This window comes from Calidris pugnax, unplaced genomic scaffold (genome assembly GCF_001431845.1).
Source record: "Calidris pugnax isolate Ruff unplaced genomic scaffold, ASM143184v1 scaffold111, whole genome shotgun sequence".
Taxonomy (NCBI): Eukaryota; Metazoa; Chordata; class Aves; order Charadriiformes; family Scolopacidae; genus Calidris; species Calidris pugnax.
Genome location: NW_015090872.1, coordinates 1,502,160 through 1,514,615, shown reverse-complemented (window position 1 = coordinate 1,514,615; position 12,456 = coordinate 1,502,160). Strand labels below are relative to the sequence as shown.

At 41.3% G+C, this 12,456-nt stretch overlaps 1 protein-coding gene across 1 annotated transcript in view; it reads left to right on the top strand.

The window, feature by feature from the left end:
* Nucleotides 1–12,456, top strand: part of IQCJ (IQ motif containing J) — a 65,619-nt gene that overhangs the window by 49,074 nt on the left and 4,089 nt on the right. The window contains exons 2-5 of the mRNA XM_014945766.1: nucleotides 58–122; nucleotides 999–1,079; nucleotides 4,176–4,326; nucleotides 4,388–4,443. Coding sequence (XP_014801252.1) covers nucleotides 58–122; nucleotides 999–1,079; nucleotides 4,176–4,326; nucleotides 4,388–4,443 — 353 coding nt within the window. The remainder of the gene's footprint in view (nucleotides 1–57; nucleotides 123–998; nucleotides 1,080–4,175; nucleotides 4,327–4,387; nucleotides 4,444–12,456) is intronic.

Sequence of the window (12,456 nt, the reverse complement as noted above, 5' to 3'; positions counted from 1 at the left end):
TAAAGGCTTCCTATGAGCACATTGAAATGTTGTGGTTTTTTTTTTCTCTCCTTGTAGGAAGAAGTCAGAAGGCTCCAGCACACCTTGGAACAGGTCAATGATGGCAAAAACTTTCTGCAAAGGTAAATGTGCAATTTGTGCAGTCTTTCAAGTGTGGTAAAGTGAAATGGATTTTATAAGGCAACAAGCCCTTTCTAAGGGACAGTCTCTTTGTTGTAAACTACATTTTTCGCTTGGTAAAATACTAAATATTCAAGCTTTTGCACCTCTCCCATAAATGATTCTTATTTTCAGTTACAGGAGGATAATTTCTGAAAACTGCTGCTGATTGAATGATGTAATTAAGTGTCCAGTAAAGTCTCAAAATAATTCCACAGGTTGGGGTCTAATCTTACAAATTTTCATGCGAAGATCTTTCATACATGTTGCTAGTCCCATCCAAAGCAGCATCCTGAGATTTTTGATTTTTATCTTCTAGCATTTTAAAATTGCTTTCTCAAAATGATCAGTTTGCAGCACCAATTCCTCGGTCATCATTTATTACAAAGAATTTTTTCTTCATATTCCTGTATGGCTTTTGCTGATGTAATTCATTTGCTATCGGCATTACCATTGTTACTTTCCATTTTACTCTCCAGCTTTTCAAATGTAGCCCCGGGGATGAAAGTTAATTTAGCAAGAATATCTATTATATTTGCTAGTGGGTTTTTGTTTTTTTATTTGCAGTAGCTTCTTTGCTGGGTGTGCCTGTCTCTGGAGCTGTGGCATCTGGAAGGTTTAGTGGAAGGACTTGGGCAAGCCCTGATCTGAAAACTGGATCCAAATTGGTACTTTTTGTCAACAGTCAAATGGGGCTGCATGCAGATGCCTTCCTCCAAAGACAGCAACACCTTATAATAAGCAGCTCTGTGCGTTCTTGTCAAAATTTCAGAATTCACAGCGATTGTAAAAATGTCACACTGAGACACATTAAGCCCATTTTCTTTTCTATTCCATAGCCATCAGCTCAGCATGGATGAAGAAAATAATATCGAAAAATATCATATCAACTTGCAGCCCTTGGAATCCAAAGTCAAAATGTAAGTAATAAGGAACGTCATATCTGCCTTTAAATGCAGCTGAGTTTGTCTGATTTCTAAACTGCAGAACCCAGGCTGTATCCATCATGTGTTCCTGTCTAAGTATAAACCCCCTATATTTCACAAGGTTCTACCTCTTCTCTACCTTTGAGGCTGTGAATGTTCTCTTTGAATTGAATTTCAGACTCTAAACTGCAGCGTTGCACTCATTTTGTCATTTACCCTGCGAAACTAAAGAATAGTTGAGAATATGCTAGATTTTTCGTCTATTTAGAGAGTGGGGAGGTATAGTACGGAGCAAGCAGAAGTCTCTTCATTGATATTTTTCATATCTAATACGAAGCGTGGTTAAAGCTCCCCAGGTGGCTCACAGGACTCCTCTGCAAGGAGCAGACCTTGGGTTTGCATGGGGATGCAGATGTAAGCCTGAGGGGGCCAGGGTTCCTGTGCTGGGGGGTGCAGTGCAGCTCTATGACACTAAAAAGGCTAGATTTTATTGGAAAGTGTGGCAGTTGCTAGCACTCAGCCAAGGCACATAGATGACACCTAGCTGCACTACCTGGAAGGAAGAGATAAGCATCACTGTGTTCTGGTAATGAACTCCCCAGCTTCCAAATGCAATAAATTTAGCCTTTGTAATACATTTCTGACACATTGTTTAGTTTACCATGGGGTCAGTTATTCTAAAAGGTTTCACTGTGCTGTAATGCACATGGTAATATTGGTCATAAAACTTACCTACATGTGTGATGGAGCAGAGGACTCCAGCCGTGGTGCAAGCGTTGGCTCCATCCAGCTGGCACCAACTCTGCATTAACACAGTGCCCCTGGATTCCCCAGCAGACACCAAAAGTTTAACATGGATCCACTTGCATCAAAAAGTATGAACCTCTTTACGCTGAAGACGCAAACTGCTTTGTGACAAAATTCTGTGACACTGAGTTGGATGCGTTGCTACACAACATACTGAATTTTCACTTTCAGTTGAAAAGCTACAGCCAACTTGCTATACAGGACTTTAAAATATTAATGCTATTTTTAAATATTAAAAGGACACGAAGTTTCAAATTAAAATCAAGCCAGCATCTTTTAGTCATGCAAATATAAGCCAGATGGAAGAATAAACTTTCAGAGAGGTTTCTGGAAGGGATATACTTATTCTGGAAGGAATATACTTAACCTCAGTATAAAGCTCAGTAACCTTGAGCTTTAAAATAGAAAATACATGTAAATATAAACATGTAAATACTACTTGTATATATGCAGCCAAGCTTGAAACTTAAACAATACGAAGTGTAAATGCTTGAGGTGTGAAGATCTGGGGATTTTTCTGAAGCAAAATGCATTTACTGAAAGCTCCGGTGTTGGCACTCACATTTGGGAGCTTTGCTGTGCATTTTAAAGCTCCTGTAGGAAAACAACACAGGATTTAACCTACCTGACTAGCTCTAAAGTGCACCTATCCTGATGTGGCTGTGATGAATGCTGGTTTGTTTCTGATCTGTTATTCTTCTAAAGAAAAAACCCAAACAAAATACACGTATTTGATTTTTCTCAACCTTGAGATGTTCAAAATGCCGTGTGTTTTGAGAGCATTGTTGCCTGACCAAGGAAAAATTACACACCAAGAGGAACTTCCCACTCTCTGGACTTCCCCACATGGTAGGCAGTCAATGAGAAGTTGTAGGTGTTGAACTTCACCCTCCTCCTGTGAAGCCGAGAAGCACTGTTTTCCTGTTGGACGTGCCAATGTGGGACCAAATGCCTCTTCAGTGGTGGCTGCCGGCTAAGTGTCTAAGTGTTTTTCTGGCTTGTGGAGGTGGGAGCAAAAATGACATCTTGACTATTAAAAAGGCAAGGCAAAAAAAAGGAAAAAAAAAAAAAAAAAAAAGTATTACTAGGACAAAGTAAATCAATGCCAAAGTCTTTGGACCTTTTGGTTTGAACCATAAAGCACTTGGTAATGTTCCTTCAGGAAGGAGCATTGCCTTCTGCACTGCCCTGGGATGCAGTTACAGTGAGTGAGAGTAGGGCCAGGAGGGGTTTGGGCATGGGACCCCTCCTGGGGACCCCCCCAGCAATAAGGCTGGGTGCTGAATGTGCCAAGCCCTTTGGGAGCAGGCAGGGTGGAGGAGTGCTGGTTCCCACCTGCTCCCGGCAGAGCAGTACAGGAGCTGTGCACCACTGAGAACAACTTAAACAAAGGTCAGGGTGCTCTACCTGATTAATAGACACACCAAAGGTTTTACTGATTTGATATCCCAGAGAATAAACTCTTAATCGTTTAAAAATCCTAAAAGGAGCTCTTTCTAGCTCATTGCGCTGCAGTAACACAGCCAAGGCTCAGGTCAGAACTTGGCTCCACTTTTCTGAATTCTCAGATCATTCTGTGTGCAAACAGCCACATAGTGTGTGTTAATGCCATGACTATTGTAAACACAGTTTTAGTTCCCAGCATCTCTCACTGGTCTCTCTGGCACTGACGGTCCGGCACTGCCACCTGGTGAGAGCTGCTCTGGCCACCGGCCGGCACGGAAAATGGAATTTCTTTGCAGAAATTCACATCAGGTTTTAACAACTTGGTAAAAGTTTAGAATTTGGAAGCAGAGCTCCTACTGCAATCCCCATGTGTCACTTTGGAGGAGGTTTTAAGTCCCCAGCTACCCAGGACAGAGGAGATTTTAAAGGATACTAGTCTAGCTCTGAACTTCCAAACATATCTGCATTATAATCTGAAAGCTGATATAAAATTTTGAAGGCTGTTCATTCTTTTAAACAGATAATTGCGTATTTTTATTTTGTTTGCAAGATATAAGAGAACTGCTGAATTATGTATAGTCTCAAATTTAAATCAGTTCTGTAGGTTGAAATAAAGAATTGTTTCTGCTTAACAGATACCTCAAGTTATGCTACTAGTGGCTAAAATAAGACCTACAGAGGGTAGTTATATGTGAGCATTACCCAAATGGGAAAACAAAGTGAACAAAAAACCCCACCAAACCACCAAAACCCACCTTTTCAGTCAGGAATGTATATTTTAAAGCTTTTTTGTTGCTACATTCCTCTCCCAACCCTGTGCCTTGGTGTTTGTGGCAGTATCCAGCGAGCATGGCGTGAGTACCTCCAGCGCCAAGACCTACCACACCATGAGCAGCTGGACAAGCGCAGTCCCTCCCCACCGTCCCTCTCCTCTGACAAGATGAGCAGGTCCATCAGCATGAACACCTTTTCCGACAGCAGCACACCGGTGAGTACAGCGCTGGGACACAGTTTTCCTATTTGTTCCTTTTTGTTGGGTTCCTTTCTAGGACTTTGGATTAATGAAAGTTAAATTTTGGGCTGATCGTGAAAGAGGGACTTTTAGGTGAGTAGTAGTATCTGGAAGGAACCTGCAAGCAGATGTGCCTCTTGTAGGTACAGTTGAATGTGTGACCATGTATGTTAGATGTGGAACTTGGCAATATTGTATATTGGACACAGCAGATATTAGCAATGCTCTTGATGGGAAGAGGTGTTTCCAAATGGTGTTGCGTTCTTCTGCAGAAAGATTTTCAAGTGTGTTTAGCACTTTCTGTTCCCCAAAAAACCCGAAATTGTGGTACTTTTCCTACAAATAAATGTGGTTTGTAGGGTTTGTTTTTTCTCTAAAAGAGACTTAGAGAGCTTGACCTAGGGATTAAAACTTAAATTTGGTTTTTGGAATAAATATTCATGCCACCCTGTAGACTGGTTGACTACTGGCTGGAGGCCCATTTTCTGAAAACAAGTGGCTTTTTGACTATCTCTGGAGTGGAATCTTTTAGGTCAATAAATCAGCAGATAATTATATACCCTGTAAATATTGTTTACAGCTTTGTGATAGAATGCATCGGTTTTGAGGAAAGTATAGATTAGAGCATGTGAAATAATTGAATAGTTTTAAAAAAATACAGGAGAGAGAAGTTTCCCTGGTGTGGGTTAGACCAGCTAAATAAAAGTAGGATGTGTCCCACTGTTTGACTGAGGTGTGCAGGAGGGGTGTGAACAGTTCATCTGGATCCTTGCTAAGAGTGCATGTTGGTCAGCTATATGAAGCTCTGTCGCCAGTCATGGAGCAGAATTTGGTAGCTTCTGAGTTCACTACAAAAATCTAGAGATCATTGCTAGTGGGGTTCTTAAAGTAGTTTGTTAGTTTAACTCTGCCTTCAGTTGCAGAGTTGAAGCAATGTCACCTAACGTAAAGCACAAGGCAGGCTCACAGATCCAACAGAGGTGTTCTGTGCTAAGAATTCTGGTCTTGGACTAACAGGGACAATTTTACTATCTCCTCCACTAAACTAGGTTCAAACTGAAGCTCGGTGAGCTTTTCCAGCAGGTATTATTTTTGTGACACGGTGGTTAGGCAGACTGCATTAGATTTGACAGCATTTAATAAAATATTACTGAGAGTGCACTGTTTTATTTTTAGACCCCTTGTGTTCATAGCTGGAGACCAGGATGATAAACTAGGTTGCGATATTGGGTTATACACTAATGCCTCATGTATTAAACAAGTTAGGTTCCTCTAACGAGAGAGATAAATTTGGATCTCATTTTTCCTGCTACTGGCATTTGTTGGAGCCTGGCTGCCGTGCGGGAGCGCTGAGCCAGCCGCTCGGCCACCACAAGAGGCCCCTCGTACCCTGCGCAGGGAGGCTCCATCAGTAACCTAATTTGGAAAACGATGCATTTTCAATGCTTTCGGGTCTTTTAGGGTAAACTGAATATGTCTGGGAATTATATATTTGTGGGGAAATGAAACTTGGTCACCAGAATTTCTACTTAGTTTATATAAATGCAGCAACGACTCATCTCACTTCTGCGTCCTACTTTTTTAATGCAAAGGAAAAGGGGAATATTTTCTTACACTTTTCTAGTGCAAAGCCTTTCAAGAACCTTTGAAAAGTCAGTGGACGTTTCTGAAGGCAAAGGAACCCCTACCTATTTAGCGTGTTCTTGATAATTGCAATACCTGAGGCTGTGAAGGACCCACACTTGTAAGTCCAGTATGGTTCCCTGTTCTGGGATGAGGGTCTATGACTCCAGGCAAATGTTGTGCTTGTCAAGGTCCTCACAAACCATTCAAAACCAGATCTACTGATTTTAGATGTTTTTCTATCTGCATCAGAGTGTGCTGTGGTCCATCTTGAATGCAGCTCAAGGAGGTGAGGAGAAGCAATTTATTGTGCAAGCTCAGCAGGTGCCCTAAGAGGGAGGTGGTTGAAGGTGTGAAATCTGTTGGGGAGGTGTTGTATGGGAAAGGTCTGAGAACAGCTACAGCCACAAAGCAAAAAAGCAGCAACACTGTTTGGTGTAGTTTTGTTTCCTGATTGCTTCTGATGAAATAAAATATTGCTGGTCCTGTGTGGATCGTGGACCCAGCTTCTGCAGTGTGAGGTTGGGCGCATGAGTGTGTACACAGAAATGTCAACAGTGCATGTGCCTCTCAGAGCTGGGCTGGGTCTTCCTTGCTAGTCCTTGGACACATGTGCTAAGGACAGACTCCGTTCTAATGCAGTAGCATTTCTGTTTGATAGACTTGTCCTCCTGATGGCAAATGTAATGTATTTTTTTTCTTTTTTGGAATTGGTACTGTCAGGTTCAGGGCTGGGCAGGGATAAAGCCAGAACATAACAGGGACAATTAACCTTGAACTGTTGACACGTGAATGGGAAAGTAATTAACTGTCTTGATCGAATACAGTTGGATAGAATTAAATGCAACATTTGTTCTGTGAACCACAATTTCAGCTGTAGTATAAGGTAAAATTAAGGAAGAAGAAAAAAAAACATATGAGAGCAGAGAAACTGCTGCTGGACCCATCTGTAATTTTACAGTCTCTAAGTTTGTGTTGACAAGACCCAAGCTGGAAGCAGAGGAGGAAACTTGGGTAATAACCAAGCAATCAAACACGTTCATTTGCCAAGTCCTGAATTTGGCTTACATTCCAGAACAAGACCTTTTAAAATGGGGCAATTTCATTATAATGCCATTTCTTTTGCCTTAGCAGTGTTGCTGGTGCCCTAAAAGATAGGTTTGTGCCTAGTCTTTGCATAAAAACATGCTGTGCTGAGCAGTATGGAGTCCCTCAAATTTCTCTTGCTGTCTGGCAATCATCCTCTGAGAAATTTGGAGGGAGAAAGACTGAAATTTGTACTCTTTAGAGGCTTTCCCATTTCCTTTTCAAAGAAGGAGAAAGCAACTAGCATGCCAAAATATGTTAGCAATAAGCATTGATGCAGATGGGAGAGAGAGAAATTTATGAAGTATTTTGAGAAACCCCTGTCACAACACAGCCACTTAATTCAGCTGAAATCTAATCCAGGGTTCCAATTTCCTTTCTCAACACGAGCCTCCCTGTGTGTAGCTTTGGATCCTCAGCTGGACCTTACATGCTCCTGAGGACAAAAAAAAAAGTAGGTGGCTACTTGAATAATGAAAAACAGAAAGGATCTCATGCCAAAAAAATAGATGAGAGCCTGTGGGCTAAAAAATGCTCTCACTGCAAAAGGACAGTATTGAAACTGTGTACACCAAATATCTATTTTTACCAGTATGTGGGACCAGCTGTTGTGGTGAGGTAGAATTTTGAAAATCTTAATTGGATTAATACTACCTAAACCCAAGGTTTATTGTAGGGGACAACAGAGTGTCAGCAGCTGGGGAGTTAAGAATGATGTTTGGTCATTTGTAGTCGAAAGACAAGGTCTTTGAGCTCATTTCCAATATTACTACAAACCTCCTGAGTCATTTGTAAAGGTGGAAGGAAATACTAGGACTGAGAGAAGTCAGAGTTTCAAAAGCATTTTTCCGTTCTTGCCCTCGAATTTTTTTATTTTTTTATTATTTTTTTTTGATCTAAGACAAGATATGGAAACAGGATGTAGAAAAAGTAATTAAACCCATAGGAAACTCAGATCCAGTGAAAAACCTGTACATTCAAAGTAAAAAATGCCACGAATCAAAGTTGTGGGGCCTTTTGTCAGCATATGTATGGCTTGTGTGCAGGGTGGGAGGTGAGGGCACCAGCACAAGCCACTAATATCAGGAGTTAACATGATGGCCTGAGTCTTGACAGTAGCTGTGCATTCCTGATATGCAGGTGCTTATTTGTTTGTAACCATTAAAACTGTGTGAATTCACCAAATATGACATTTCCTCATTGTCTCAGCCAGGAAAGTAACTACAGACACATGAAGCAAGAATTTTAGAGTAACTTTAAAGAAGCTAGAAGGGGAGGTACCATGAACAGTTCTTACTCTGTGCTCAATAGCAGTGAGGATGCTTTCTGGTCAGCCATACCACAATTTTCATGGTTAGCAGTTTCCATATAATTTTTTTTACAGCCATTTGGTTCCCATGAGATGGGGGTAGCTAGGCAAATGGGCTTTCCCTCTGGCCAGTGTGAAATGTTGGCCATGTAATCAACCAGTTCATCGCTGATTCATTGACAGAGGAGCTCTCCTTAACTTGCTGAATATCATGTATATCTTTTATGCATTTGGCTTCAAAAAACTGTAGCTTAGGTTCAGAAAGACAACCTAATTGTGTGATTCTAAGACTCAGAAGCTTGATAAATCATTAATTATGATACCTTTGAATCAAACATTTGAACTTGTTTTGGATCAGCTAGCTGCCTTCATGACTGTGGAAAACTGATGCTCTTAAAATAAAACACTGACAAGGAACTTGGGAAATAGAAAAGGAACTACTAGATTCAGGAGAAAAGAATCCCACAACTGAAAGAATTCCTTATTTTTTCTGCTACCTGCAGGTCTTGATAATTCCTGGCAGGTCTCCCATGTGAAATTTTGTCTTAATTTTACAGCAGAGGAACAGTGTCTTCTGGATTGTGGGACACTGAATCATTGTGGGTACTAAAGGAAAAAGACTCTTCCTTCAGGTTGGTTCCTTCCGTCAGGCTGTGAAGCCTGAGCATCTTGTCCTGTTACATTATAGTTGTGTACATCCTTTTGTTTGCTGGCTCAAAGGTACCAGGTGGTAAACAAGACCACTTTTTTTTTTTTTTTTTTTTTTTTTTTTGACTGGCATCACCTTTGTCTTCCTCCTTCTGGCTTAAGGGTTGGTCAGAATAGCAACTGAGGAAAATAGATAATTTAATTCTAATTCGTAATGACAAGTACCTTGAACAGTTCCAGTAGTTGGAAATCAATTGCTCTGTTACTAAATTTTTAAAATAAACATTTTTGCAGATAATATAGTTTAAGAAAAACAGAAAGATTGTTAGGCCTTTTCTGGGATGCAGTGACTGAAATAGCAAGATGAATGATTACTGTTCTAGAAAATTATTTGAAGAGTAACATATGCATTTCTTGGAAAAGTTTTGTGGTTTTACGGTACACTTGTATACTTAATAAAGTACACTCAACTTGATCTGAATATTTACCGCTGAAAATATTCTTCTTTGAGATTCACATCTAATCAACATGAACTCCTGCTGTTTTAACAGCAATACATCTGCCATTACTCTGAGACATAACACAAGGCACAAAATAAAATAGGGCACAATGAAAAGCAATTAAAATCCTCTCACAGCCAGAAAATTATACTAAGCCTGAAGTATTACATACATTGTAGAGTTGATGAAGTCGAGAATTTCACTTTTTAGTATTTTGAAGGTAAACTTAAGAAGACAAATGCCTGTTCTGCTGCGCTATTTTATCTGGATTTGACTCTGACCCATAATTAATAATGCCTCACCTGAAATAAACACAAATCCTCTTTTCATTTGGCTTTCTTCTTTGTCATAAACTACACCCACCAGCCCTAGAAGGACTCCCACAAAGATTGCCTCTGTCCAGGTATTAAGACGTGTATTTGAAAGTACTGTTAGTTCCCTAGGCTCCTGCCAGAGTGCTTACTACCCTCTTAATCCAAGAAATTTCAGGTAGATCAGATTATCAGGTAATGGGTCATGCTTTCTGTTTACAAACAGATAAATCATCCTTGACATTGGGGGTGGGGGGGAGGGGGGACGGAAATGATGAGGCTATCTCAACGTATTTGTGCTGTAGCATACAACGTTTCCTTGGGCCTGCCTCCCAGTAGAAAACTGATATAATGGCCGGAATGACAGACTAAGGACAGAGCTTGAGTGATGAGATGGCAAACACACTTTTCTTGTTTAGCTACTGCTTGGTAGGCTAGCAAAGAAAGGATTTGCCAACCATGTATGAGTTGTACAGGCAATTTCCTAACTGTTGGAAAAGACCTGCTGCCAATGACTTATCAGATTATAGTATTAGGAGCACACAAGCAGTATCTGTACTGTCTTTAGTTGCTGTTGTATCCCTTTTGCATGTTTATTTTTAATCAAAAAATTAGGAGCAAGGCAAATAATAGTAATAATATTCTTTCCTGTAAATACTTTATTTCTTTTTATTGTGTAGAAAGGTGGCAAAACTTACCCTCCTATGTGACATGTGACTGAGTTTCTGCTTTTTTTCTCCAGAAATAAACTGTATCTATAGTTACTAAGAAAAAAAGATGATGCCAGATATGTCCCACTAGCATGTGGTTGTGGTTATGACCTATTTTCATGATGACATCATTGTGTCTCTTTAAATGATTCAGTTGCAAAGACATCATCTGTGGAAGCCACAGAAAACCTGATAATCCTCAACAGACAAGCAGAAGCTGGTGCGAGACATACCTGCATCCAGAGTTCTTATAGAATTGAGTGGGATCTTGATTATTTTTTACTTTTTTTTTTTATTTTATTTTAAGCTGAAAGATTGGCATGGAAACAAAATTAATTTGTTCCGCTCTGGGCAGAAGTGGCTTCCGCTGTGTGTGATACGAAATTCCATGTCCAGGAGGACGTGTTCCCCTGGCAGCGAGCTCCTACTCTGGTATAGTTTCCGAGGAGAGAAGGCGGACCCCCTACTCACCCTCCACGGTCTCCACAGCCCCTCGGGGTCTGCCCTCAGCCGGGGATGGCGGGGACCGGAGCCGTTCAGCACCGCGGAGAGCTGTATCGCGGGGGTTCAGCACCGCGGACAGCGGCAGCCCCGCGGCGCGCCCTTGCGCCTTGCCCCGGCCGGTCCGGGTGCTCGCTGCCCTTTAGCGGCACTTCTCCCTCTAACGGCTTCGTTCCTGGCCAGGAATAGTGACACAGCACGTGTTCTTCCTGCTCATAACCTTCCTCCTGATGCTCACGAGGATGGTAATAACTGATTCTGTAGAATGATTGTTTTTCACATGAGCGCAGCACCTGAATAGGATGCTTTTTACTAAGAAGTACTCTCGTTAGAGTTATAAATGCGTGAGGCATACTTTTCCAAATGTGACCCTATGGTTATTTTTCTAGTCTTTCTCCATTGGTTGGTGTTGCAGAAAGTAATTTCCAAGGTCTTCCTGCCTCCCTACAAGCTGGATTAGCTGCAAATGCAACATAAACCAAATCATAGAACCATAGAAACATAGAATGGTTTGGGTTGGAAGGGACCTCAAAGATCATCTAGTTCCAACCCCCCTGCCATGGGCAGGGACACCTCCCACTAGAGCAGGTTGCTCAAGGCCACATCCAGCCTGGCCTTGAACACTTCCAGGGATGGGGCATCCGCAACTTCCCTGGGCAACCTGTTCCAGTGTCTCACCACCCTCATAGTATAAAATTTCTTTCTGATATCTAATCTGAATCTTTTTTCTTCCAATTTAAAACCGTTTCCCCTTGTCCTATCATTACCCTTCCTGGCAAAGAGTCCCTCCCCAGCTCTTCTATAGGCAGCCTTCAGATATTGAAAGGCCGCTATAAGGTCTCCCCGGAGCCTTCTCTTCTCCAGGCTGACCAGATTCCTCTTCTCCAGGAAAGACCAGATTCCTACTTTCTCTCACAAGGTTATTATTGACAATAAAAGTAATGTTACTTTAAGCTAATTACAGTGTCAAGTACCACCTCTAATATTCAGGACAAGAGCAATGGGCACAAACTGAAAGACAAGAGGTTCCATCTGAATCTTAGGAAATACTTTTTTTACTGTGACAGTGACAGAGTACTGGCACAGATTGCCCAGAGAGGCTGTGAAGTCTCCATCCTTGAACATATTCACAAGCCATCTGGACATGGTCCTGGGCAAACTGTTCTAGGCAACCCTGCTTGAGCAGGGGATTGGATCAGGTGATCTCCAGAGGTGCCTTCCCACCTCAGACATTCCGTGATTCTGAAAAGTAACAGGTAGGAATTGGAGTGAAATAGTTGGACATAGAGCATAATACTGAATCAAAGACAGCACAGACAACTGCAAAAAATAGTTTGCAGCTCATTCTGCTTGTAATTAAGCCTTTTGTCTGACTGGAGTTTGTATCTTGGGGAATTTGGACTAAGTAAAAAGACATT